The 23,307-nt window shown below is 63.1% G+C and overlaps 2 protein-coding genes across 7 annotated transcripts; both read left to right on the forward strand.

The window, feature by feature from the left end:
* The first annotated feature begins 1,119 nt into the window (after positions 1–1,119).
* DMTN (dematin actin binding protein) lies at positions 1,120–15,015 on the forward strand. 3 transcript variants are annotated; one of them, XM_069877628.1, is made up of 17 exons: positions 1,120–1,220; positions 7,957–8,014; positions 8,282–8,338; positions 9,201–9,275; positions 9,695–9,850; positions 10,292–10,336; positions 10,441–10,549; positions 10,672–10,728; positions 10,801–10,953; positions 11,523–11,632; positions 11,722–11,827; positions 11,924–11,988; positions 12,084–12,132; positions 12,862–12,875; positions 13,160–13,219; positions 13,289–13,369; positions 13,455–15,015. In XM_069877628.1, exons 3-17 carry the CDS (start codon positions 8,321–8,323, stop codon positions 13,566–13,568), a joined length of 1,212 nt encoding a protein of 403 aa, XP_069733729.1. In that variant the 5' UTR covers positions 1,120–1,220; positions 7,957–8,014; positions 8,282–8,320; the 3' UTR covers positions 13,569–15,015. The 3 variants fall into 3 exon arrangements, with proteins under 3 accessions (XP_069733729.1, XP_069733727.1, XP_069733728.1); XM_069877626.1 differs by lacking the exons at positions 12,862–12,875; positions 13,160–13,219; positions 13,289–13,369; positions 13,455–15,015 and adding an exon at positions 12,914–13,114; XM_069877627.1 differs by lacking the exons at positions 1,120–1,220; positions 12,862–12,875; positions 13,160–13,219; positions 13,289–13,369; positions 13,455–15,015 and adding exons at positions 3,112–3,312; positions 12,914–13,114.
* On the forward strand, positions 15,003–23,136 carry LOC138731573 (actin filament-associated protein 1-like). Of its 4 annotated transcripts, none has more exons than XM_069877577.1 (17): positions 15,003–15,288; positions 18,355–18,483; positions 18,555–18,629; positions 18,737–18,813; positions 19,002–19,080; positions 19,153–19,370; positions 19,517–19,696; positions 20,068–20,151; positions 20,296–20,389; positions 20,466–20,683; positions 20,759–20,889; positions 20,973–21,093; positions 21,195–21,303; positions 21,870–22,019; positions 22,110–22,261; positions 22,350–22,466; positions 22,550–23,136. In XM_069877577.1, the coding sequence occupies exons 1-17, from the start codon at positions 15,003–15,005 to the stop codon at positions 22,574–22,576; spliced, it is 2,247 nt and encodes a 748-aa protein (XP_069733678.1). In that variant the 3' UTR covers positions 22,577–23,136. The 4 variants fall into 4 exon arrangements, with proteins under 4 accessions (XP_069733678.1, XP_069733679.1, XP_069733676.1 ...); XM_069877578.1 differs by having other exon boundaries at positions 22,353–22,466; XM_069877575.1 differs by having other exon boundaries at positions 19,002–19,370; positions 22,353–22,466.
* Positions 23,137–23,307: the final 171 nt, after the last annotated feature.

Genomic DNA, 23,307 nt, shown 5'->3' on the forward strand with positions numbered 1-23,307 from the left:
TCCCCTCTCTTTCTTCTCGACCTCCCGGGATAGAAAGGGCTCGGAAGGGTGAGTCCTTTTTAATTATGGCTGGAGAAGAGAGAGAGAGGGGGGGAAAAAAACTCCAAAACTCCCCACACTGCTTCTTTCTGGTTTTTTTTTGAGGTGAGACCCGGGGCGGGGAGCGGAGGTGGGACAGGAATGTCTTCTGTGCAGAAAGTGCACTGGAGGGTGTCTCGCTTTCCCAAAGCCACGCTCTCCCAGGGCCTTGGGGTGCTCAGAGAACTAGGGATGATGCCTGGAGGACTTGGGATGATGGAAGGGGGACTAGGGGTGCTTGGGGGAGTTGGGATGATGTGCAGAGGGACTTGGGATGATGCTCAAGGGGTTGAGGATGCTCAGGAGAGTTGGGATGATGCCCAGGGGGCTGGGTATGATGGCCAGGGGATTAGGGATGCTCAGGGAGCCTTGGAGGGGCTGCACAGCCAGCAGAGCAGCTCCCAGAGCCATGACCCTCCCTGCAGAGGTGACGGGTGCCAGCCCCCCACCCCGCTGCCGTCCCCAGCCTCATGTTCTTGTGCTCCACAGGGTCCCAGCCCTGAGGGAGAGCTCCCATGGCCTGGACTGGTTGCATCACTGGCTGGTGCCCCCTGGGATGTGAGTTGTGTCCAGTCCAGACTTTGCAGGGCTGCTGTCACTAGGCTCCTCTGAAGCGATGGCTCCTGCAAACCCAGCAGCCCTGGGTGGGACAATTTTGAGTCAGACAGCTGCCCATGGGAAGGCTCCATGCAAAGGCAGCGAGTCCCAAGGATGCTCTTGCACATCCTCCATCGCTCAGTGAGTCCCAAGGATGCTCTTGCACATCCTCCATCTCCCAGCGAGTCCCAAGGATGCTCTTGCACATCCTCCATCGCTCAGCGAGTCCAAAGGATGCTCTTGCACATCCTCCATCGCTCGGTGGGTCCCAAGGATGCTCTTGCACATCCTTCATCACTCAGCGAGTCCCAAGGATGCTCTTGCACATCCTCCATCTCTCAGTGAGTCCCAAGGATGCTCTTGCACATCCTCCATCGCTCGGTGAAGCTGAAGGAGGCTCCTGCACATCCTCCATCGTGGTTGCGGCTGGGAGGCGGTCGCTGTAGCAACGTGCCGTGCGGCGCAGGGGAGGGGATGCTGAGCGCAGGCATGGCTCCCGGCGGACAGGCAGCCCTGCCTGCAGCGGGCCATGGGCTCCCTTGAAGGTAGGGGCCCTGATCCCTCTTCCCTACAGCCTCCCAGCAGCCCCCCTGGCAGGGCACCAGCAGCCGCCTGGCTTGGGAATGGCTTTGAAGGGCATCCCGGGGATGAGGGGTGAGCCTGGGGGGGCTGGCAGGTGCATGGGGGGCTCTGGTGAGCGTCACCGGGCATGGGTGTGCAGGTGAGAGCGTGTGGTGCTCAGCTGGTGCAGGATGCGAGCATTTCCAAACTCCTCCCTCCCTCCCTCCGGGTGCTGGGCAGGCGGCACGGGGTGCTGAGCCCGTAGCGGGAGCCGGGGCCGGTTCGGATGCCTGAGCAGCCCCGGGCGCAGGTGGCAGCCACCAAGCAGCCGCTGCGGTCGTCTTCATGCTTGAGAAACTGGGTTAGCACGGGGGAGGCAGCCACAGCCTCGATTATTCATGGCCTCAGGGCGGGGTGGCTGGTGGGGCTGGAGAAGCCCCTCCAGCGTCGAGCCATGAGGGCATCTTGGGGCCAAGACCGTGATGCTCTTGGTCCAAGGAGACAGAATGGCCTGGGTACCAAAGGGCACAGGGCGTGCATCCATAGTCCTGCATCCCTCTGGGAATTCATCCCTCGACTTGCATCCCTCTGGTCCTGCATCCCTTTGGGAATTCACCCCTCAACTTGCATCCCTCGGGTCCTGCATCCCTGGTTCTGCATCCCCCTGGGAATGCAGTCCTGGTTGTCCCTCCCTCTGAGAATTCATCCCTCGACTTGCATCCCTCTGGTCCTGCATCCCTGGTCGTGCATCCCCCTGGGAACGCTTCCCTGCGTGTACATCCCTGCTTGCGCATCCAGGGGGTGGAGGGGCCCTTGCTTGAGCCCGAAGGGAAACTGAGGCAGCAAATGGCATCGAGCACAATGCCGGGAAGAGGACTCAGCAGCGGAGCTGCCGTCGCCAGGCAGCTCTCTCCCACACAGCGCCGGGAATAGATGCCAGCTCCCAGCGCTGCGACGCCGACGCAGCCCTGCCGCCCCCGGGGGTATCCGGCTGTGGCATCGCTCCCGTGCCAGTCGCTCGGGTTCTTTGTCCAAGCCTGGGTGCCAAGGGGCTCGGGGGGGACAGGGGGGGCTGTAGCCGCTTTGCTCAGCCCCAGCCCAGCCCCGGATTCCTGACCAACCCCATGGTCAAGCCCCTAAGGCTCTGCCCAAGGGCAAAGGCTGGAGCTGGGGGTTTGGGGCGTGTAGAGCATCAACTCTCCCACCCTGCCCATCTCCAGCCTCTCCCTGGCGGCAGCGCCCAGTGTCCCAGCAGCATCTGCAGAAGTCGCGGCGCTTGATTTTTTAGCAGCTGCTCGGCACCTCCTCGGTCCTCACTGGGCTCTATTGGCCCTGGGGATGGAAATTCTTGCTTCATTTCCCCTCCCAGGGCAGCGCCAGGGGTGGGTGCTGCCCTTGGAGCACCCCAAAACCCAGGCTAAAGCGGGGGGGTCAAGCTTGGACCAGGGGTTCCATCCTCCCCTACCACCCAGCCCCTTGCTCTGTGGGGTGCTCAGCCCCCTGCTCAGCACCGTGGGGCTCAGGAAGAGGAGGGGGGGGCAAGGGATGCTGTTGCTGCAGGATGGGGGTGCTTGGGACCCCCAACCCCACCCGAGCTCTTTCTGGCAGCCGTGCAGGACGGCTTTATTTATGTTTTCCATCCTCTTTGTGCCGGGGAAGCGGTAGAAGCGGGAGCGAGCGGCTGCGAATAGTGCTTCGTCATGATGCCGGCTAATTCTCCTCTTGTTGGGAAAAGGGACTGAGCCAGCAGAGAAGGTGGGGAGAGGCGAATGGCACCCACGCAACCAACCCACCAACCAACCCACCCACTAACCAACCCGCTAACCAACCCACGCACGCCCTCGCCGGCTCCCGGCATGGGTTATCGGCGTGGCGTGCGGCACAGCCGCGGTGCTGGGGCTGCGAGATAGAGCTCGCGCGCTCGCCCTCGGATGCAGCAGCGCGGTGGCTTGGCCACAGCCGGCCCAGCAGCCCACGGGGGGGAATTCGGTAGCCAAACGCGCAGACGAAGAGGCCAGGGGTGTCCCTTTTCCAGCTCCCCGCGTGCCTGGATGCGCGTGGTGCCCGCGTCTTTAGGTGAGTGGCTGTGGCACGGTGGTAACGGGGGGGTGGTGGCCACGCAGCCATAGGGGGGGTCCAAGGGGGGGGATGTTTTGTAAGGGTCAGTATCTGCTGTATTTTGCTTTCTTATCGCCTTTCGGTGTCGCTTCTCGCTGTAGATCCTGCTGCTGGGGGCTGGGGGGGTTGGGGACAGCCCCACGTCTTGTCCCCTATCCATGGCCGTGGCCAGCGCTGTCCTTGCTGGGGGGGTTGGGGACAGGGACGGTGGTGAGTCCCGGCTGCCACCTGCATCCCAGAGCTCCCAGTACCCCCCAGAACAACCCCCCCCCTCCAGAGGTTTGGCTGCTGGTGGCAGAGCATGGACACCCCCTGTCCCCCCTTCTCTGGGGACGTCGCCACCAGGACCCCAAGGGAGGAGGGGAGAGCAGCCCAGCCATTCCCAGCCCCACTTGTGGAGTGAGTTTGTAGGGTCTCAGCGCTGCTGTGTGAAATGTAGTGGGACTTTTGGACACCCCCCACTCCCCCTGGCCCCATCCAGCCCCACTGATGAGGCACCAAGGGGCCAAACTCCCACTGCCATGGAGCATCCATAGGGAAAACTGGGGTGCAAAGCCCAAACCCCAGGTCTTGGCCATCTCTGGGGGGGCGGGTGTCACCCCCTGGATGTAGGCGTGCAGGGCAGGTGCTCAGGTAGGGCTAAGCCCAGCCTCTCCTAGAAGGACCTGAGCCACCAGCTGCCACCGCGGAGCCCCCCAGCCCCATCCCAGCGTGGGTTCTTCACCCTGGTGGCCCCACACCCGGTGTTGGGGTACGCAAGGGCTCCCCACCCAGAAATGCTCGACACCGGGCATCCCATGGTGCCACGCTGGGGGCTCCTTGGGGAGCTGGTGGCATCACCAGGAGCCCCGTGGGGACGTGGCCTCCGCGCACACCCCTGGTGGGTCCCTCCCGGCCCCTCTGCGTGTGGGATGAGCAGGCTAATCCCATTTTAATCCCAGATTACGCGCCACGTGAGCCGCTCTTCAAAGCGGGCTGCGGCGTGGCCATCGGGGTAGGGGGGCCGGGGATGGGCTCCCCTATTTATGAGCTCTAGGGTGAGCGCCAGGCATCCCCGCTCGGAAGTTTTTGGGGGGCTCAGATCCTCCTGGCAGGGCTGGAGCACAGGATTGGTGCCAACCCCTTGGACAGGAGGGGATGAGGGGCTGGAGGAGGCGGAAAAGCCCCCTTCATCTCTGGATGGAGCAGGCGGATCGCTGCTCCCCAGCTCCCAGCTGGGGAAACTGAGGCACGACGAAGCTTGAAGGAGACGGGAGCTGGGCAGGACGTGCGCCGCGCCCCAGGGATGGAAAAACGCCAGGGGCCACGCGCTGGCAGCTGGTGGCTTTTAAGGCCACCGAGGCGTCCCTCGTGGGGCTGTGCCGAGCGCGGTGCAGTGGCACGGAAGCGATGGGCTGTCAATAGCCCCACAGTCGCTCCCCTCCGCTCCGGCAGGGACAGAAAGGATGAAAAAACAGGACAAAGGAGGAACCGGACACCGGAGAGACGCGGGTCGTGGACCCACGTGCTCCCTGGCACCTCGGCCCCGCCGCGATCGAGTTGCCAGTGGGGCCCTCGTGCCTCGGTTTCCCCCAGCGAGGCAGGGAGGATGCTGGGTGCCGGGGTTGGTTGGGGGTTGTGGCTGCAGGAGGAGGCCGGGGGGAGGCTGGGAAGCCCTGGACACCGTTCCCAGGGCTGGCGGGAACCGTCTGTTTGGGGAACTTGTGACCCCATCGTGTCCCCCCCGTCTCCGCTGCTGGCGAGGAGCCGGGGCAGCTGCGGGAGCCACAGGGAGCCCGTGGCCAACCCAAGGGCGAGGCAGGCGGTGAGGAGGAGGAGGAGGAGAGGGGAGGAAGGCTGGGGGTCCCTGCTTGCACCCCCTTTCCCTCCCCAGGCAAGGGAAGGGGGGGTTCATGCATCCTGGCCTGCAGCCCAGGTACCGAGCACTGATGGCTTTGACGGCTGCGAAAAGTCAAATCCGGATTTCCTCGGGGTGGGGAGGAGGGAACTGGCCTCTTCCCGCTGCAGCCGTGTGTGTCTCCCTCCCCCGGGGATGTGATGTGCAGGAGGTAGGGGGGGACAGCACCCCTGTGCCCCCACCGGTACGTGGTCTGTCCGTCTGTCCATCCCTCCTTCCATCGCTCATCCCCTGCATCCCTACTCGGCATCTTTTCCTCCCCGCTCCGTGGGTACCCACAGCATCGCCCTGGGATGGGGTGCACGGCGTTCCTCCCCCCCACCTTCATCCCATTTCCCATTGCTTTCCATGCCAGGAAAATCCCAAACATGCGCCGAGCCGCCCTTATCTCTTGGAGCAAGCGAGCGCGTGGGGAACCTGCCAGCGAGGGCTGCTGGGGAGATTGGAGGTTGCCATGGGGAGAGCGGCTGCCAGCGGGGCGGTGGCTCCCTGCGGGTGACAGATAAGGGATCCCCGCGTCCCCCGGCTGCTGGGGGGGACCATTCCCGGGCTGGCTGTGCGGCACCATCACCCTTCGATTCCCCCTTCCGACTCCATCATGGCATCTCTCGCCGCTCCAGCTTGTTTTCCTTCCCCCGCCAGCATCCGCATCCACTCATCCCCGCACCCACCCACCCGCCGGCCGCTGCCGCTTCCTCTGCCTCCTGCTCTTTGCCATCTCATCCAGCTGCTCGCCGTCCCCAGCGCCTGTCCCCAACCCTCCTGTGCCCCCAGAATTGTGGGGCAGGAGCTGATGCTGCCTTGCACCATGCTCCGTGCTCCCCCAGGGGTGCCCATCCCACCAGCATCAAGTCCTGCATCCCTGGGAGGGATGCGGTGAGCAACCCCGGGGGCTGAGGAGCAGCTGAGGAACCCAGGGATGTTTATCCTGGAGAAGAGGAGGCTGAAGGGAGACCTCATTGCTCTCTGCAGCTCCTAAAAAGAGGTTGTGGTGAGGTAGGTGCTGGGCTCTGCTCCCAAGGAACGAGCGGAGAGGTGAGAGGAAATGGCCTCAAGCTGCGCCAGGGGAGGTTTAGATTGGATAATAGGAAATATTGCTTAATGGAAAGGGTTGTCAAGCACTGGACCAGGCTGCCCAGGGCAGCGGTGGAGCCTCCATACTTGGTGGGGTTCAAAGAACATGTAAATGGGCGTCTCGGGGACATGGTTTAACAGGCACTTGTGGGGCTGGGCTGATGAGCTTGGAGGTCTCTTCCAACCTTGACGATTCTGTGATTCTGTGAAATGAGAGGTTATTTGTATAGGTGTTCTCAAAGGAAGGATGAGGGTCAAGCCCAGAGCTGCTGGCAGAGCCTCTCTGTCCCCACTTGGCCCTCGGAGGAGTGAGCTGAGGATGGTACCTTGTGCCAGGCTGGCTGCCGGGAGCTGGAGGATGCTCTGGGCTTTATCGGTTCTGGTCCTTCTCCATCTCTGGAGCAAGGACGGGCTCTGTGCCCATGCTGGGAGGCAGCAGGGTTGGGGATCCAGAGGTGGTGGCACCTCTGCAAGAAGAAGTTAGCACCCTTAGCAAGTTTGCAGATGACACTAAGCTGGGTGGAAGTGTGGATCTGCTGGAGGGTCAGGAGGCTCCAAAGGGATCTGAACAGGCTGGATCCATGGGCTGAGACCAACGGGATGAGGTTTAACGCGGCCAAATGGCGGGTCCTGCCCTTGGGGCACAACAACCCTGAGCAGCTCCAGACTAGGAGAAGTCTGGCTGGAAACTGCCTGGAGGAGAAGGACCTGGGGGTGTTGGTTGAACAGGAGCCAGCAGGGGCCCAGGGGGCCAAGAAGGCCAAGGGCATCTTGGCTCGGATCAGACACGGCGTGGCCAGCAGGGCCAGGGAGGTTCTTCCCCCTCTGGACTCGGCACTGGGGAGACCGCTCCTCGAATCCTGGGGTCAGTTCTGGGCCCCTCACCACAAGAAGGATGTTGAGGCTCTGGAGCGAGTCCAGAGAAGAGAACGGAGCTGGGGAAGGGGCTGGAGAACAAGAGGGGCATCTGAGAGAGCTGGGGGTGTTTAGGCTGGAGAAGAGGAGGCTGAGGGGAGACCTCATTGCTCTCTGTAACTCCCTGAGAGGAGGTTGTGGAGAGGAGGGAGCTGGGCTCTTCTCCCAAGGGACAGGGGACAGGACGAGAGGGAATGGCCTCAAGCTCCACCAGGGGAGGTTCAGGCTGGACATCAGGAAAAAATTTTTCACAGAAAGGGTCCTTGGGCACTGGCAGAGGCTGCCCAGGGAGGGGGTTGAGTCACCTTCCCTGGAGGGGTTTAAGGGACGGGTGGACGAGGCGCTGAGGGACATGGGTTAGTGATTGATGGGAATGGTTGGACTCGATGATCCGGTGGGTCTCTTCCAACCTGGTGAGTCTGTGATTCTAAGTTTGGAGGAGAATGGGGAATTTTCCCCTTTGTGTGCGGCATTGTGGGTGCGAAACGCAGCGCGAGCTCAGACCTGGGGGCTGCGGGGCAGGGGCTGAGCGCAGCACGCCCGTCCTGCTCCCGCTGGAGCCTTCTCGAGGCCGCTGGCTGCTGGCGCACAAAGGGCTTCATTACCTCTGCTCCGCTTGCCAACGCTCGTCAGCAGCCGCCGCGCACCAGGGTAGCGAGAGGGGACACCGCGGTCACCCTAAAAGCCACTATTGCCTCTCTCATCTCCTTTTGCAGAGGCAGCACCCACGTCCCAGCCCGGCGAGAGCACCCAGAGGGATGTGGAGCCACAGAGGTTAGTGGGTGTCCGGTGCGTCCCAAAGCCTCTCGGGTGCCCTGGGGCTGCACCCAGAGCCCCTCGGCCACCCCAGGGACGACGGCATCTCCTGGCAAGCCTGTCCTGCTGCCAGTGCTGGAATATTCGGCAGTGGGGTTGTGCTGGCCTCATGCTCTGTTGGGTTCTGGTGTGAGGGAGCTGCTGGGTTCTTCGCCCTGGGGTCAGCTTTGGGGTGCTCCCTGCCCGCTCTGGCGGTGCCCAAATCCTCCTGCTCTCCCTGTGCAGGACCCTGTGACTGACACAGCCCCTCCAGCCCACAGCTGAATGGAAAGGCTGCAGAAGGTAAAGGTGGGGCTGGGGGCATGCGGGCAGGGGGCTGAGGTGGGCAGGGGGCTGGGGGCATGAAGGCAGGGAGCTGGAGGCTGGAGAGAGGGTGCTGGAGGCTGGAGGGAGGGTGCTGGAGGTGGTCAGGGTCCTGGGGGCCATGGAGAGGTTGCTGGAGGCAGGGTTCTGGGGTGGCCAGGGTGCTGGGGGCATGCAGGCAAGGTGCTGGAGGCTAGAGGGAGGATGCTGGAGGCTGGAGGGAGGGGGCTGGAGGCTGGAGGGAGGGTGCTGGAGGTGGTCAGGGTCCTGGGGGCATGCAGGCAGGATTATGGGGTGGTCAGGGTGCTGGGAACATGAGGGCAGGCAGCTGGGGGCATGCAGGCAGGGTGCTGAGGTGATCAGGATGCAGATGTGGGTCCTCCTAGGAGCGTGCGTGCAGGATGCTGGGGTGGTCAGGGCGCTGGGGGGGCTTTGGGGAGGGTGCTGGGAGCTGTGGGCAGGTAAAGCACACATGCTGGTGGCCAAGGGCAGGGGCTGGTGGCCAAGGGCATGGGCAGAGTCACCCCAGGATGGTGCTGTCCTCCTCCCTGCCCAGCCTGGCAGCACCATCTAGTGGCAACGTGTCCTGGCCAAGCCACTGTCACCTCCTGGGTGTCCCCTGCCCTGACCCCGCAGCACTGGAGCGAAGGAGACCCCAGCACCCACTTAGAAATTCCCCATCCCCAAGGATGCTCTGCCCTGGTGCACTGAGGTCCATGGGGCACAGGGTTGTCCCCAAGCCCCCTGCCTTGCCCTGGGGTCCTGACCGTGACCCCAAGCCCCTTCCTGGACTGGCTGTGCCAAAGAGGAGGTTTGCCAAGGTCTCCCCTCTTCCTTCCAGCAACCACTGACCTCCCCTGGGAGCGTCTGCTCCTCGCGCGGCTCCAGCGTCCCGGGATCGCCCTCCAGCATCGTGGTAAGAGGTCCCTCACGTCTCCCCACCACGTTCCTCAGCACAGGGAGCGGTTGGAGAGAGTCCAGAGGAAGCCACGGAGATGATCCGAGGGCTGAAGAACCTCTGCTATGAGGATGGGAGAGTTGGGGTGGTTCAGCCTGGAGAAGAGAAGGGTCTAAGGAGACCTTAGAGCAGCCTCCAGGGCTGAAAGGGGCTCCAGGAAAGCTGGAGAGGGGCTCTTGATTGGGAAGGGCAGGGATAGGACTAGGGGAATGGTTTTCAGCTGGAAGAGGGGAGATTGAGATGAGATCTTAGGTTGGGATGTGCCTCCCTAAACCCTCTCCATCACTATGTTGGGGCCATGAAGGACGCCAGCTCTCCTCGTTTCACGATGTTCCTTTTTTGCACCCAAAACCAAAGGTGCTTTTCCTTCCTTCCAGGCCAAAATGGACAATGAGGTTCTAGGCTACAAGGACCTGGCTGCCATCCCCAAGGACAAAGCGATCCTGGACATCGAGCGCCCCGACTTGATGATCTATGAACCCCATTTCACCTACTCGCTCATGGAGCACGTGGAGCTGCCCCGGAGCCGAGAGGTGAGGGTGCACCAAGACCACCCCTGGTTGTTTTGGGGGGCTGGGGTAGCGAAGCCCTCGAGACAGAGGGGTTCCAGAGGGTAGATGTGGGGCTGCTGGAATAAATCACTTCTTGCTGGCTGGTGAAGGGGATGGAGAACACGTCATATGAGGAGGGGTGGGTGCTGGTCTCCTCTTTCAAGCGATAGGTGACAGGAGGGGAGCAAATGGCCTCAAGTTGGACCTGGGGAGGTTCAGATTGGACATTAGGAAGAATTTCTTCGTCAAAAGGGTTCTCAGGCACTGGACCAGGCTGCCCAGGGAGATGGTGGAGTCTCCATCCCTGTAACCTGTAGATAAGGTGCTCAGGGATGTGGTTCAGTAGTGGACAGGTAGGGTTGGGCTTGATGATCTCAAAGGTCTTTTCCAACCCAGTGATTCTATGATTCTATGGTTCTGCAGCGCTCCCTGTCTCCCAAATCCATCTCTCCTCCTCCGTCTCCAGAGGTGAGCAGCGACACCGCGCCGGGAGGCGCGCGGGGGCTCCGAGGAGTAGGGGGCAACCCCAAATTGCCGGGGTCTGGCTGCTCACCAGCCGCGCTTGCCCACAGGTCATCCGGGAGTGGCTGGAGAACCGGAGCCCTGGCAACCTTCCCCAGCCTGCATCTCGCCAAGGCGGCAGCTCATCCCGCAGCAGCGTGCAGCATTTCCACCGACCTGGTACCCTTGCTGGCCCCCGGACCCCCGAATTAGTACCTGACCCTGAGCTCCAGCCCAGTCCAGAGAATCCAGGCAAGCCAGGAGCTCCCTATTCCCAACCCTCAACCTCTTTTTCCTTGCAGAGACCGACACGACAGAGCTCAACATCTACAAGAAGCCTCCAATCTACAGGCAGAGAGGTGAGCTGGGGGGGTCTGTCCCACGGGACGGGGCACCCCGAGGCGCTGCCTCACCCCCGCTGCGCTCCGCAGATCACCATCACGGTGCCCACCACGGGAAGCATCTCATAGAGGACTTGATCATCGAATCCTCCAAGTTCCCGGCAGCGCAGCCCCCAGACCCCAACCAGCCCGCCAAGATCGAGACCGATTACTGGCCGTGCCCCCCGTCCCTGGCTGTCGTGGGTAGGTGGGGACGCGCTGCCCCGTGGGGCTTATCCCACCCCAGGGATCTCCATGGGGACTGGGGATGGAGGTAACACCTCCTCTTCCAGTTCTGGAGTCCCCAGCATAAGGATATGGAGCTGTTGGAATGGGTTCGGAGGAGGCCACGGAGATGATCTGGGGGCCGGAGCGACTTTGCTTTGAGGAGAGGATGAGAGAGTCGGGGTTATTCAGCCTGGAGAAGGGAAGGCTCAGAGGAGACCTTAGAGCAGCTTCCAGTGCTGAAAGGGGCTCCAGGAAAGCTGGGGAGGGACTTTTTACAAGGAGTGATGGGACGAGGGGGAAAGGCTTTAAATTGGAAGGAGGGAGATTTAGATGAGACATTGGGAAGAAAAACCCGGCTGAGGTTGCCCAGAGAAGTGGGAACACCTGGCAACATCCCTGGAGGGGTTCAGGGCCAGGTTGGATGGGGCTTGGAGCCCCCGATCCAGTGGGAGGTGTCCCTGCCCATGGCAGACGGTGGAACTGGATGGGCTTGGAGGTCCCTTCCAACAAAACCGTTCCATGATTCTATGATTCTTTTCCCCCAGAGACAGAGTGGAGGAAGCGGATGGCCTCCAAGAGAGGGGAGGAGGAGGATGAGGACCTGACAGAGGAGATGAAGAACCTGCGGGAGCTCCAGAGGCAGGAGCTGAGCAAGGTGAGGAGCCCAGTCGGGGTGGGTGGGTGCCCTGTGAAAGGCTGGAGATGTACCAGCGCTGATCCCTGCGCGTGTCCCCTCGCTCCCAGGTCACCTCCAACCTCGGGAAGCTGATTCTGAAGGAGGAGATGGAGAAATCTCTCCCTATCCGGAGAAAAACCCGCTCGCTGCCAGACCGGACGCCCTTCCACACGTGTACGTGGGATGCTTTTCCCTCATCCCAGCCCTTCCCTTCGCCACCAGCTGCCTGCACCCCTGCAGCTCCTCTCACCACCTCTTGCTCTCTTGCAGCCCTGCACATGGGAAGCTACAAGAGCTCCTCGCTGCCCGCCTCGGGCAGGAGCACCCTCACCCGGGTGAGTGCGCAGGCAGCTCCCCCCGAACGCCCCTGGGTAGGGTCTGGGGGTGACAACGCGCTGATGATGTCCCCCTGTCCCCTCTCCTCTCGCAGCTGCAGTCAGCAGAGTTCAGCTCGGCGGGCAGCGAGAAAAGCAGTCCTGGTGAGCACCAGCCCCGGGGATGGGGGCCACGGGGAGGGTCCTGGGGGATGTGGGGGTGTCTCCAGGGATGGGGGATGTGGAGGGTGTCCTGGGGGATGTAGGGATGCCGTGGAGATGCAGGATGTCCACGGAGATGGGGGATGTGGAGGGGTCCCAGGGGGATGTGGAGGGGTCTCAGGGGGATGCAGAGGGGTCCTGGAGGGTGTGGGGATGTCCCTAGGGATGGGGGATGCAGCAGGGGGATCCAGGGGTGTCCCCAGGGATGGGGGATGCAGGGGTGTCCTGGGGGATGCAGGGATGTCCCCAGGGATGGAGACGCAGACGGGGAATGCAGGGGTGTCCTGGGGGCTGTCCCCAGGGATGCAGGGTTGTCCTGGGGGATGTGGGCATGTCCCCAGGGGTGGGGGATGCAGTGGGGGGATCCTGGGGATCCAGGGGTGTCCCCAGGGATGTGCGATGCAGGGGTGTCCTGGGGGATGCGAGGATGTCTCCAGGGATGGAGATGCGGACGGGGGATCCTGGGGGATTCAAGGGTGTCCTGAGGGATGTCCCCAGGCATGGAGGTAGTGGACGGGGTCCCAGGGATGCAAGGATGTCCTGGAGGATGCGGGGATAACCCCAGGGCTCCAGGATGTCCCCACGGGTGGGGATGCTGGGGCAAGCCTGGGCTCAGCAGAAGATGGAAAACCTCTCTAGAGGCTTGTCCTCGCTTGGGAGAGGATGGTGGAGGGCTGCATCGAGGGGTCCCCAGGGCTGAGCTCTCCTCTCCTCTGTTTTCCAGGCCTGCAGGTAAGCTCTCTTCTGGCTGCCGGCGCGGAGACCCAGCAAAAGGGTGATGTATGGGGGGAACAGACCCCAGGACCAGCTCTCTGATGGGTCCCAGAGGGGCGAGGGGACAGCTGGAGGTGGGAAGGGTCGTTGTGATGATGCCCAGGCTGGAACCCATCGCGTTGGCTTCGGTTTGGACAGAAAAGGGCAGCTCTTTGGGGCATTGGGGTAGTGGCTGATGCTGCCTTTGCCCCCCCAGAACGGCCAGCGTGGGCGCATGGACCGAGGCAACTCCCTGCCCAGCATGCTGGAGCAAAAGGTGAGCGGGGCTGGGGGCTGCGAGGGCTCAGGGGTCCCACAGAGGGTCTCACAGCCTCCCTCCTTGCAGATCTACCCCTACGAGATGCTGATGGTGACGAACCGAGGCCGCGTGAAGCTGCCTCCCGGCGTGGACAGGACCAGGCTGGAGGTAGGAGCTGAGCGCAGGGTTTGGGGTGGGATGCGAAAAGGGGGGACCTGGCCAAGCCCATCGCCCTCTTCTCCCCACCCTGCAGCGGCACCTCTCCCCCGAGGACTTCTTGCGGGTCTTCGAGATGCCCCCCGAGGAGTTCAGCAAGCTGGCCCTCTGGAAGCGCAACGAGCTGAAGAAGAAAGCCTTCCTCTTCTGAGCCCCGCGCTCAACCCGTGTCGCGCTGTGTAAACCGCTTTAGGGCTCTCAGCCGGTTTTTACTAGGATCCCCCCTTCCCCTCTCCCCCTGCACCCCCCGACTCTGCCCCCTGCCCTTCTCCTCCTGCAGGAAAAGGGCTTGGGGGGCTCAGATCTGCCTCTGCTCCCCCACCGCTTTGCTCCTCCTGCAGGAAAAGAGCCTGGGGGGCTCAAATCTGCCTCTGCCCCCCAGCTTTGCTCCTGCAGGAGAAGGGTTTGGGGGGCTCCGATCTGCCTCTCCCCCCCAGCTCGGGGCACAGCCTGCCCTGGAGCAGGCACGGTTCAGCCAGGAGGGGTGGGTTTGGGGGGTTCTCTGTGCTTTGTGCCCCCCCTTACCCCCCACCCTGGGCACAGGGGCAGCGCCCGGCTTTGCTTTGTGCCAGCTCCGGGGCAGCAGCGGGGTGGATTCCCTCATCCCTGGGGGTCGGCTGCCTCCAGGCCCCCCTTTTGCCCCCCACACCTTCACCCCGAGACTTGGGAAGAGCCCGGGGGCCGACTCACTGCCAGATCGATGCGTTCCCAGGCCAGCATCCCCACCTCGCCCCCCTGCAGCCCCTCTTTTAACATCCCTCCTGGTCCCTCCTGCGCCAGGTGCAGCAGCGAGGACCGCAGGGACGCGGACACTGCCAAAACCTGCCTGGCACCGGCTGGTGGGGGGCAGGAGGGGGATGCCAGCAGGGTGGAGCATCCTGGGATGGGGCAGGGGGGGAAGAGAGGGGTCCTGGTGGGACCTTATGGCGGGGGGATGCACTTGGGATGCTCTGGGAGATGCAGGGGTGACAGAGAGGAGGTCCTGGTGGGACCCTGGGATGGGAGGGATGCACTTGGGATGCATGGGGGGCAGAGTGGGGGTCCTGGTGGGACCCTGGGGTGGGAGTGATGCACTAAGGATGCACTAAAGGATGCAGGGGTGGCAGAGTGGGGGTCCTGGTGGGACCCTGGGGTGGGGGATGCACTAGGGATGCAGAGGGCGATGAACCAGGGCGATGCAGGTGGGTAGAAAGAAACAGGGCACGGCTCGATGGGCACGGCAGCTGTCGGCACCGGGCAGCACCTTCCCTTCTCACACCTCTCCCATCCCTTCTCCGGGCACACATTTTGGGCAGGACCCCTCTGCCCTCGCACCCCCGGCCCCCCCACGCTCCAGGTTTTTGTTTCCAGCCGCTAAACCTTGTTGGGATGTAAAGAATGTAATTTATCGGGAATTCACTGGCCCATACTTGCCTTTCACTGCTACTCTACGAACGACATATCTATAAATATATATATAAATATGGGTTGTTTTCTGACTGGACGACAATGATTCACTTTCTCTGTTTTGTTAGAGTTAATATTTTATTTGCTGGTGTCGGAGAATCCGCGTGAGAGTGGTTTTTTGCTTACAATTAAAGGTGAAATGGCTTTATCCAGCCCTGGCTCTGCCGCTGTTGCTTTTTTTTTTTTCCCCCTCCTGCCTGGCTCCGGATCCCTGCAGATGGCGATGATGCTCCGAGAAGGATGCGGAGCCCTTCCCCGCCTTCTCCTCCTCCTTCCCAGCCGGGCTGGGCTGTTTTGGGGACCCGCAGGGCGTGTGCGAGCCGAGTCGAGCTGGGATAACGCTGTCCCCATCCCAGTCCCAGTCCCCATCCCAGTCCCGGTCCCACCGCAATGTGAAGGCTCCCGCATCATGTCCCGGCAGAGAGGTACGAGGGTGGGAGGGGGGGAAAGGCTGTGGAGGGGGTGGGGAGCCTGAAAAGGGGGTGAAAAGAGAGGGTGAGAAGAGGTGAGGGATGCTGAGGGGGTTGGAGCACGAGTGGGGCGCACACGGGGGTGCGAGGAGGGGGTGGGAGGGTGGAAAAGGAGTGATGAGGGAAAGGGAGCATGGAAAAGGGGTGAAAGGGAAAGGGGAGCAAGGAAAAAGGGTGATAAGGGAAAGGGGAGCAAGGAAAAGGGGTGACATGGTTTGGAAAGGGGTGGTAAGGGAAAGGGGAGCAAGGAAAAGGGGTGATAAGTGAAAGGGAGCAAGGAAAAGCAGAGAATGAGGAGGAAGGGGAGAGGATGGAGAGGAGGAAGGAGGGAGAGTCAGGATGGGAATGGAGGGGGAGAAAGAGGGGAGAGGGAGAAGAATGAGGGGAGAGAAGGGAGGAGAGGAAGAAAGGGGAAAGCAGGGAGTGAGGGGGAAGAAGGGATGGAAGATGGAGAGGGAATGGGAAGTGGGGTTGTGAGTTGGGTGCTGGGGAGGGACGGGGTGCAAGGAGTAAGGCAGGGGTGTCACTGCATGGATGAGGGGTCTGGGTGCCCCTGGACGGCGTGGGGGGCCAGTGTGGGTTATTGGGAAGGCGCGTGGGGCCGTGGGACGGGTGCTGGGGAGGGAAGGGGTGCAAGGGATGGGGTGTCGGGGCTCGGGGTGTCCAAGCGCGGCTGGGGGTGAGGTGCCAGCGCAGGGCGTGGGGCGCTGCAGCTTTCTGCCAGCACCTTCTCCGGGTGGATCTGGGGGTGCAGCAGCTGCGGGGCGAGCGCCTCCGCCCTCGCGCCGTGGCCCCGAGCCTCCCCGCAGTGACGGGTCACGCTGCGGCCAAGAGCAGCTCCAGCCTGCTCTGAGTCATCTCGTGCTGGGCCAGAGCCACCTCGAGCGCCTCAGCGGGGTCCTGGGGTGCCCCCGAGCCCCTGCTCCCCCCTGCGCCCCACGGGGGAGCGGGGCTGAGCCCAAGCACCCCTCGCCCCTCATTTCATGGAGACAAACACGCGTCGCGGTGGGGCAGAGATGCCCCTCTGAGCCCCCAAGGTGCTGGCATCACCCAGGGATCACGTGCTCCCATGGTCTCCATCCTTCTCCTCCTCCTCGGATGAAGATGCTGAGCCACATCCCACGGGATCGGGGCGCTTTGCTAGGAGGTGGCTGCGTGTTTGGGGGTGTTTTCCTCTCACTCTGCAGCCTCAGGCAGCTGTTTTCCATCTGGGCTGCTCGCCCTTGGCCCCAGCAGCTGGCTAGGTCTCGCGGATGAAGGCAACTCCTGGCTGCTCCACCCCGGGCATCGCTCCCCTGCCCCTCCGAGGGCATCGGGAGCGGCTCGGGGGGAGCGCAAGGGGGAAGATGCAGGGAGGGTTGAGGGGGTGAGTGGACCGAGATGTCATTGCCGAGGAATTTGGCCTGGGCGGAGGAGAGGAGAAAGGGAGGGAGAGGAAGAGCCAAGTGCACCCGGGATGGGGCACGCGGGGGACAGACCGTGTCATCCCCACACTCGCGCTCTGCCCAGGGGTCCCTTCAGCCCGGCTCCCCCCCTAGCCAGACCCCAGGGAGCTGGTCCCCCCCTTCCATTCCTTTCCATTCCCTTCCTGTCCCCAGTTTCCAGGGAAATCCAGATGTTTGGGCCTCATTCCGGCATTGCTCAGCCTCGCTGCCCTGCCAGATGTTTCCTCTCCCCCTCGGGCAGGGGTGTGCGCTCCCCGGCTGGGGACACCTCAAAGGGGGGGACGATGCTCCTTGCGTGCCAGCTCCTCCACAGAGGCTTCTCCCAACACCCGTGGGAGCCGCTGGCTCCTTCCCCCACCTGCCCCGGGGGCTGCCGATGGCCTTTGGGGTGCAGCACGTTCCCTCCAGCGTGGAGTGATGGGGGACCCTGCTCTGGTGAGACCCACCTGCAGCCCCACGTCCAGCTCTGGAGTCCTCAGCACAGGGAGGACATGGAGCTGGTGGAGTGAGGCCAGAGGAGGCCACGGAGATGATCCGAGGGCTGGAGAACCTCCCGTGTGAGGCCAGGCTGAGAGAGTTGGGGTTGTTCAGCCTGGAGAAGAGAAGGCTGAGGGGAGACCTTAGAGCAGCTTCCAGTGCTGAAAGGGGCTCCAGGAAAGCTGGGGAGGGGCTCTGGATGACATAGAGCAGGGATAGAACAAGTGGGAATGGTTTTAGGCTGGAAGAGGGGAGATTGAGATGAGATCTTAGGAAGAAATGTTTTGCTGTGAGGGTGGGGAGGCCCTGGCCCAGGCTGCCCCATCCCTGGAGGGGTTCAAGGCCAGGTTGGATGGGTCTTGGAGCCCCTGATCCAGTGGGAGGTGTCCCTGCCCGTGGCAGGGGTGGGACTGGATGGGCTTTGAGGTCCCTTCCAACCCAAACCATTCCAGGATTCCATGCTATGTCAGGGCACAGAGGTGCCAAGGTCACTTGGGGCATCACAGGAGGTCACTGGGGCTGCAACCCACACCCCTCTGGGTCTCCCTTAGCTCAGGGACTGGGGGCAGAAGCAACTCTGTCCCCTCCTTCTGTGGGATTCCCATCTTCTCCGGCCAGGAGGCACAAAGCAGCTCCTTGTCCCGCTCCATCCTGGCATGACAGGGATGGGATCCCCAGCTGGCGCTGAGCCCCGACCCCACTCCGAGCTCTTGGAGCGAGCAGTGGGTGAATGCTGAGCATTTCTGGCGTGCCCAGAGCATCCTCCATCAGCTGTTCCTCCTCCTCCACGTGGAAGGGCAGCTCGCTGGGCTGCAGCCCCCAGCCACGTCTCCCCTTACCCAACTGGGAACAAACCCGCTCTGTGAGCGCACACAGAGGAGCCTTCAGCGGCACGGGTCGCGTCCCCCCTCCTCATCCTCCCCCGGCACCCCAAGTCCATCAATAGTGGGTTTGTGCAGCGCTGGGGCAGGTGCTGAGTGGCACGGGGCACGGAATCCCTGCTCTGCTGGGCATCGGGGAGCTCCAGCGGTTTGGGACGAGCATCCCTGCCTGCATCCCGCTCCGGCAGCGTGCGATGCCTCATCCCCATCCCCTGCAGACCTGGACAAGCTGCTGTCGGACCTGCACTCCTTCCTGCTCATCCTGGACCGGGAAAGCCTCAGCGCCGTGGCTCGGGCCAAGAAGAAGTCAGTGGCCGATCTCCTCTCCCGGCTGCAGAGCCCCTCGAGTGAGTACGGTTCTGGGGGACGGGGAGGCCCCCCCAGTTAGCGGGGCTGTGACGGGGCGCTCCCTCCGCAGCAGAGGACGCGGAATACATGATCATGCGCTGCCTCTCACCTTCTCCGGGGACCCCGCGGGGCAGGGCCAGCCCGGGTGAGTCCACGCGTTGACCCACACGCCATCTCTGCCAGCGGCTCATGGTGCGTGGCCGGCGATGCTCGGCTTCTCGCTGCTGCCAGTCGTGTTTTTCAACCCCCCAGGAACCAGGACGCTGGATGCAATGGGAGGGAGAGCCTGTTCGTGCCGCCCAGCCAGCGCCCCGAGCCTTCACGGAGGGGTAAGGGGGCTGTGGGGGTGCTGGGGTGGCTGGGAGAAGGGGACCCAGCACCGAACCCTCGCTCGGGTGTGGGTCCAGCCAGACTGAGAAGGTTCCCATGCTGCCTGCCAGCTCTGCGCAGAGCTCCCCATCAACCCCTTGAGGAGCCCGTGGGGGCAGCACCTTTGGAGCACCCCTTCTCTCCCCAGAGCAAGGTGTCAGGCGTCTTGTTACCATCAGATGACCCCTACGAGGACGCTGAACCCCTCAACCCTGGCAGAAGCACCGGTGAGCACCCCACTGCGCCCCATCCCCAGCACCCGCGTGCACCCAGCCCCTTGACACCCTCCCGGCTCTCAGGCGGTGCCGACAGCGACAGCAGCCACTACGAGTCCTACGAGGAGGATGAGGACAGCGTGATGGACCGTGCCCACTACCTACGGCGGCCGGTGGCCACCAGCCCCGATGCCGAGCCCCCCGGCCGCACCGAGGCTCAGCTCTGCGGCTTCCTCTGGAGGAAGCGCTGGCTGGGACAGTGGTCCAAGCAGCTCTTCATCGTCCGGGAGCACACGCTGCTGGTGAGCAGCCAGAGGAGGATGGAGGGATGGATGGAGGGATGGATGGAGGGATGGATGGAGGGATGGATGGAGGGATGGATGGAGGGATGGATGGAGGGTAGGAGGTGCTCCTCGGGCTCTACTAACATCTCCATGTGCCTCCTTAGTGCTTCAGGTGCGCCGCCGACCCGCAGCCGGTGCTGGAGCTGGAGCTGCGGGGCTGCCGCGTCGCCTACAAAGCCAAGCGCGGCAAGAAGATGCCGCACACCCTGAAGGTGCTGGGGACGGCAGGAGAGGTGCTGGTCATCGGCTTCCAGAGCCGGCAGCAGGCTGAGGACTGGAGGAAGGTTTGGAGGTGTTGCAGCCTGGCAGAGCTCTGTGTGGGCAGGGAGAAACGGGGGCACGGTCCTGCTTTTCTTCACCAAAAGGGTTATCGAGCACTGGGACAAGCTCGCCAGGGAGGAGGTTGAGTCACACTGGTGGTGTTTAAAACACAGGTAGATAAAGTGAAGTGCTTAGGGATATGATTTAGTAGTGGACAGGTAGGGTTGGGCTCGATGATCTCAAAGGTCTTTTCCAGCCTAGAGATTCTGTGATGATTCTACCATGACGAGGTGGCCAAGGATGGTGATCTGAGGGCCCTCTCCCATCCTGAGGGAGCCCCGTTAGATGGGGGAGCAGGATGCCGGGGCTGCAGTGCTTTGCTCTCCCTTGGCAGGTGATCGAAGAGGTCAGCAGCGATGCCCCGAGCGGGCTGTCAGCCATCCGTGCCCCTGCGTCCCCCTCCTCGAGGCTCGGCAGGGTGAGCTGATTGCCTCCCCTGCCAAACCCAGGCACAGGAAAGCGCCTGCAGGGCTTGCACCCCAATTCCTGTCCCCGTTGGGTGACGCTGGGGAGGGCTGCATCGCCGAGCTGGGGTCAGGGCTCTCTGCATCTCCATTCTCAGGCTGCCGGGTCCCAGCTCAGCAAGGAGGAGGAGAAGGATCGGTGCCGGCAGAGCCCTGCGCGCAGCCCCCAGCCTGGAGAGGATGCTAAAGGAGGTGCGATGCATGGGGTTTGGGGTTAGGGGGTGTCCCCACGCCCCACACCGCCACTGATGGGCGATGCCACCCGCAGGATTCCTGGCGGTGCGGCTGCGCGGGCGCTGGCAGCGGCTGTGGTGCGCGGTGCGACAGGGAGCCCTGCGCATGTTCCCCGAGCCCGGGGGTGCTCAGCACCCCGTCTGCGCCCTGCACCTGGACGGCTGCGAGGTGTCCCCAGGGGCACCCGCCGGTTCCCCCCAGCATCTCCGCATCCGCATCGCCCAGCGCGGCCGGGAGCTCGCCCTGCTGCAGGTAAGTGACCTCCGCAGCCCCCCATGTCCCTTCCCGAGGGGTTCCCGTGAGCCCAGACTGTCTGCCCCGCACCAGACGTGTTCCAATGAGGAGAGGGAAGCCTGGTTGAAGACCCTGCGGGCCAGGGGAGGAGGCGAGCGAGCCAGCAACAGCTCCTGCGCCGAGACCCCCAAGCTGGGCGATGCCAGCAGCTCCCCTGCTGCAGGGTAAGGAGATGCTGGATGGGGCATGGCTGTTCCCAGTCCTCCTGCTCTGCTGCAGGCAGTAACGGGAACCCTCCTGCTTGCAGTGGGCTGCTGCTGCGCCGTGTCCCGACCCCCAACGCCTACATGGATGACCTCTTCGGGAAGCTCCCACCGGCTGCAGCCCCTCAGCGCGTCTACTCCAACGTGGAGCGGCTGCAGCAGCTGGTAACCGCTGCTGACACCCCCCCAAGCCCCTCCACGCGAGCTCCAGGGTGTGGAGGGTGGGCTCCCACCGTCCACCTGCCCACGGGCTTCTCCTTCTGCAGCAGCAGAGCTTGGACCAAGTGGTGCAAGGGCAGCGCAAGAGGCCTGTGTCTGCGCTGCCCACCGGTGCCTGCAGCAACATCCCAGGCAGCTCCGTGCCCTCGCGGGCAGGTCAGCAGGGGCTGGATGGGGCTGCGTGCTCCATCAGGGGAGCACTGGGGGTCCCATGGGCTGGGATGGAGGCTGTGGTTCTTCCCCTGCTCTTGTTCCTGAGCATCCTTCCCCTGCTCTTCCTTCTGAGCCTCCTTCCCCTGTTCTTGCTCCTGAGCATCCTCCCCACGCTCTTGCTCCTCACCATCCTTCTTCTGCTCTTCCTCCCGACCATCCATCCTCTGTCCATACTCTTCTAAGCATCGTCCCCATGCTCTTCCTCCTCAGCATCCTTCTGCTCTTCCTTTTCAGCATCCCTCCTCTGCCCATGTTCTTCTGAGCATCCTTCTTCTTCTCTTCCTCCTGACCATCCTTCCCCTGCTCTTCCTCCTCAGCATCCTTCTTCTGCTCTTCCTCTTCAGCATCCCTCCTCTGCCATACTCTTCTGAGCATCCTCCCCATGCTCTTCCTCCTCAGCATCCCTCCTCTGCCCACGCTCTTCTGAACATCCTCCTTCTTCTCTTCCTCCTGATCATCCTTCCTCTGCTCTTTCCCCTGACCGTCTCTCCTCTGCCCTCCCTCCCCAGCCTCAGCAGCAGCTCTCCGGGGCAGGGCTGCCAGCTCGCAGCAGGTGGAGGTGAGCCCCGAGCTGCGGAGCAGGGATCTTTCCCAGTCTCATCGCATCCTGACGCTGCCCGAGAGGAAAGGAGCGCGGGATGGGCTGGATATCCTCCTGGGTAGGACCACCGAGAGGCTCAGCCCTTGCCCCAGCAGCCGGTGGGGTTGAGGGGTGCCCAGGCTTGGCAGTGCTGCTGCTGTCCTTGCAGGGAGAAGAGCCTTCCCCAAGCTGGAGGAGAAGGTGGGGCAGCTGGAGAGGGCCTGTCGCGTGAAGGGCAGGCTGAAAGCCGGCTCCGAGATGAACCTGCTGGCCATCGGCAAGTCACTGAAGGGTCACCTCGCTGGCTCGGCTGGCTCCGAGGTGGGGGACGCGGGACGAGGCAGGGGGTGAGGGGGCTCCGGAGGGTTCGGGAGGGCAGCATCGCCCTCTCTCTGCTCTGTATTTCCAGCAGGGCTCGTTCCTCGCGCCGCTGTTGAAGCGCACGGCATCGGCACGGAGCGCTTCGAAGCCATCCTCTCCGTCCCCAGTCATCGTCAAGAGGGGCAGCGTCCTGCAGAAGACAAAGGTGGGTTGGGGAGCACCAAGGTGAGCCGGGGACCACCTGCAGGACACCATGGGCTTGACCACCCGTCTCTGCTCCATCTCCAGGAGTGGGAGATGAAGTCTGCGCTGTGACCAGCACCCCTGGGGCAGCCCCCACCGCGCAGACGTACCCGCAGGATGGGGCACCTCTCAGCGGAGCGTGTGGGACCACGCTGCTCTCTGGGGTTTTTAACCCTCAATATCAACGCTACATCTACGCACATCTATTTTTTTCGTACCTATATACACACATTTAAACTCTCTCTCTCTCTCGGCGGGTTCCCAGTTTTCTCTGGCACCAGGATTGGAGGGCAGAGCCCCTCGCAGGCTCCGCTGTATCACGTCCATCCCACCACCTTGGGTTTGGGCGCAGATTTCTTGATTGCAACCTCATGAGATGCTGGCTCTGTCCCCAGGGAAAAAGGGGGGCGTTGCACCCCAGCATCCCCAGGGACACCCACTTGCAGGGTGGGTGCAGGCACAGCCCGGTCTGAGCAACTTGGGGGGACACGTGGAGGGGTGGGGGCTGCTCGGGGCACCCTCCCTGGAGTCAGCGAGCCCCGGGCTGGGCCCTGGGCTGCTTTCCAGCTGCTGTGTTCGTCACGGCTCGGTTGTAAGTGTAGAAACATATTATTTTTTTTAAGGATTAAAGGGAAAAAATATCATAACATTTGGCTTCTACGGGGTTGTGTCTCAGGAAGCGGTGAGGGGGGGTCCCTGGTGCCTGGTGTGAACGGAGGGGGGCTCTCCCCATCCCAGTTCGAGGTGGGGAGGGGGTCTCTCCCCATCCCAGTGCTTGGAGGACGATGCCAACGCCTGGTGTG

The sequence above is a fragment of the Phaenicophaeus curvirostris genome, chromosome 27 (genome assembly GCF_032191515.1).
Source record: "Phaenicophaeus curvirostris isolate KB17595 chromosome 27, BPBGC_Pcur_1.0, whole genome shotgun sequence".
In the NCBI taxonomy this organism is placed as follows: Eukaryota; Metazoa; Chordata; class Aves; order Cuculiformes; family Cuculidae; genus Phaenicophaeus; species Phaenicophaeus curvirostris.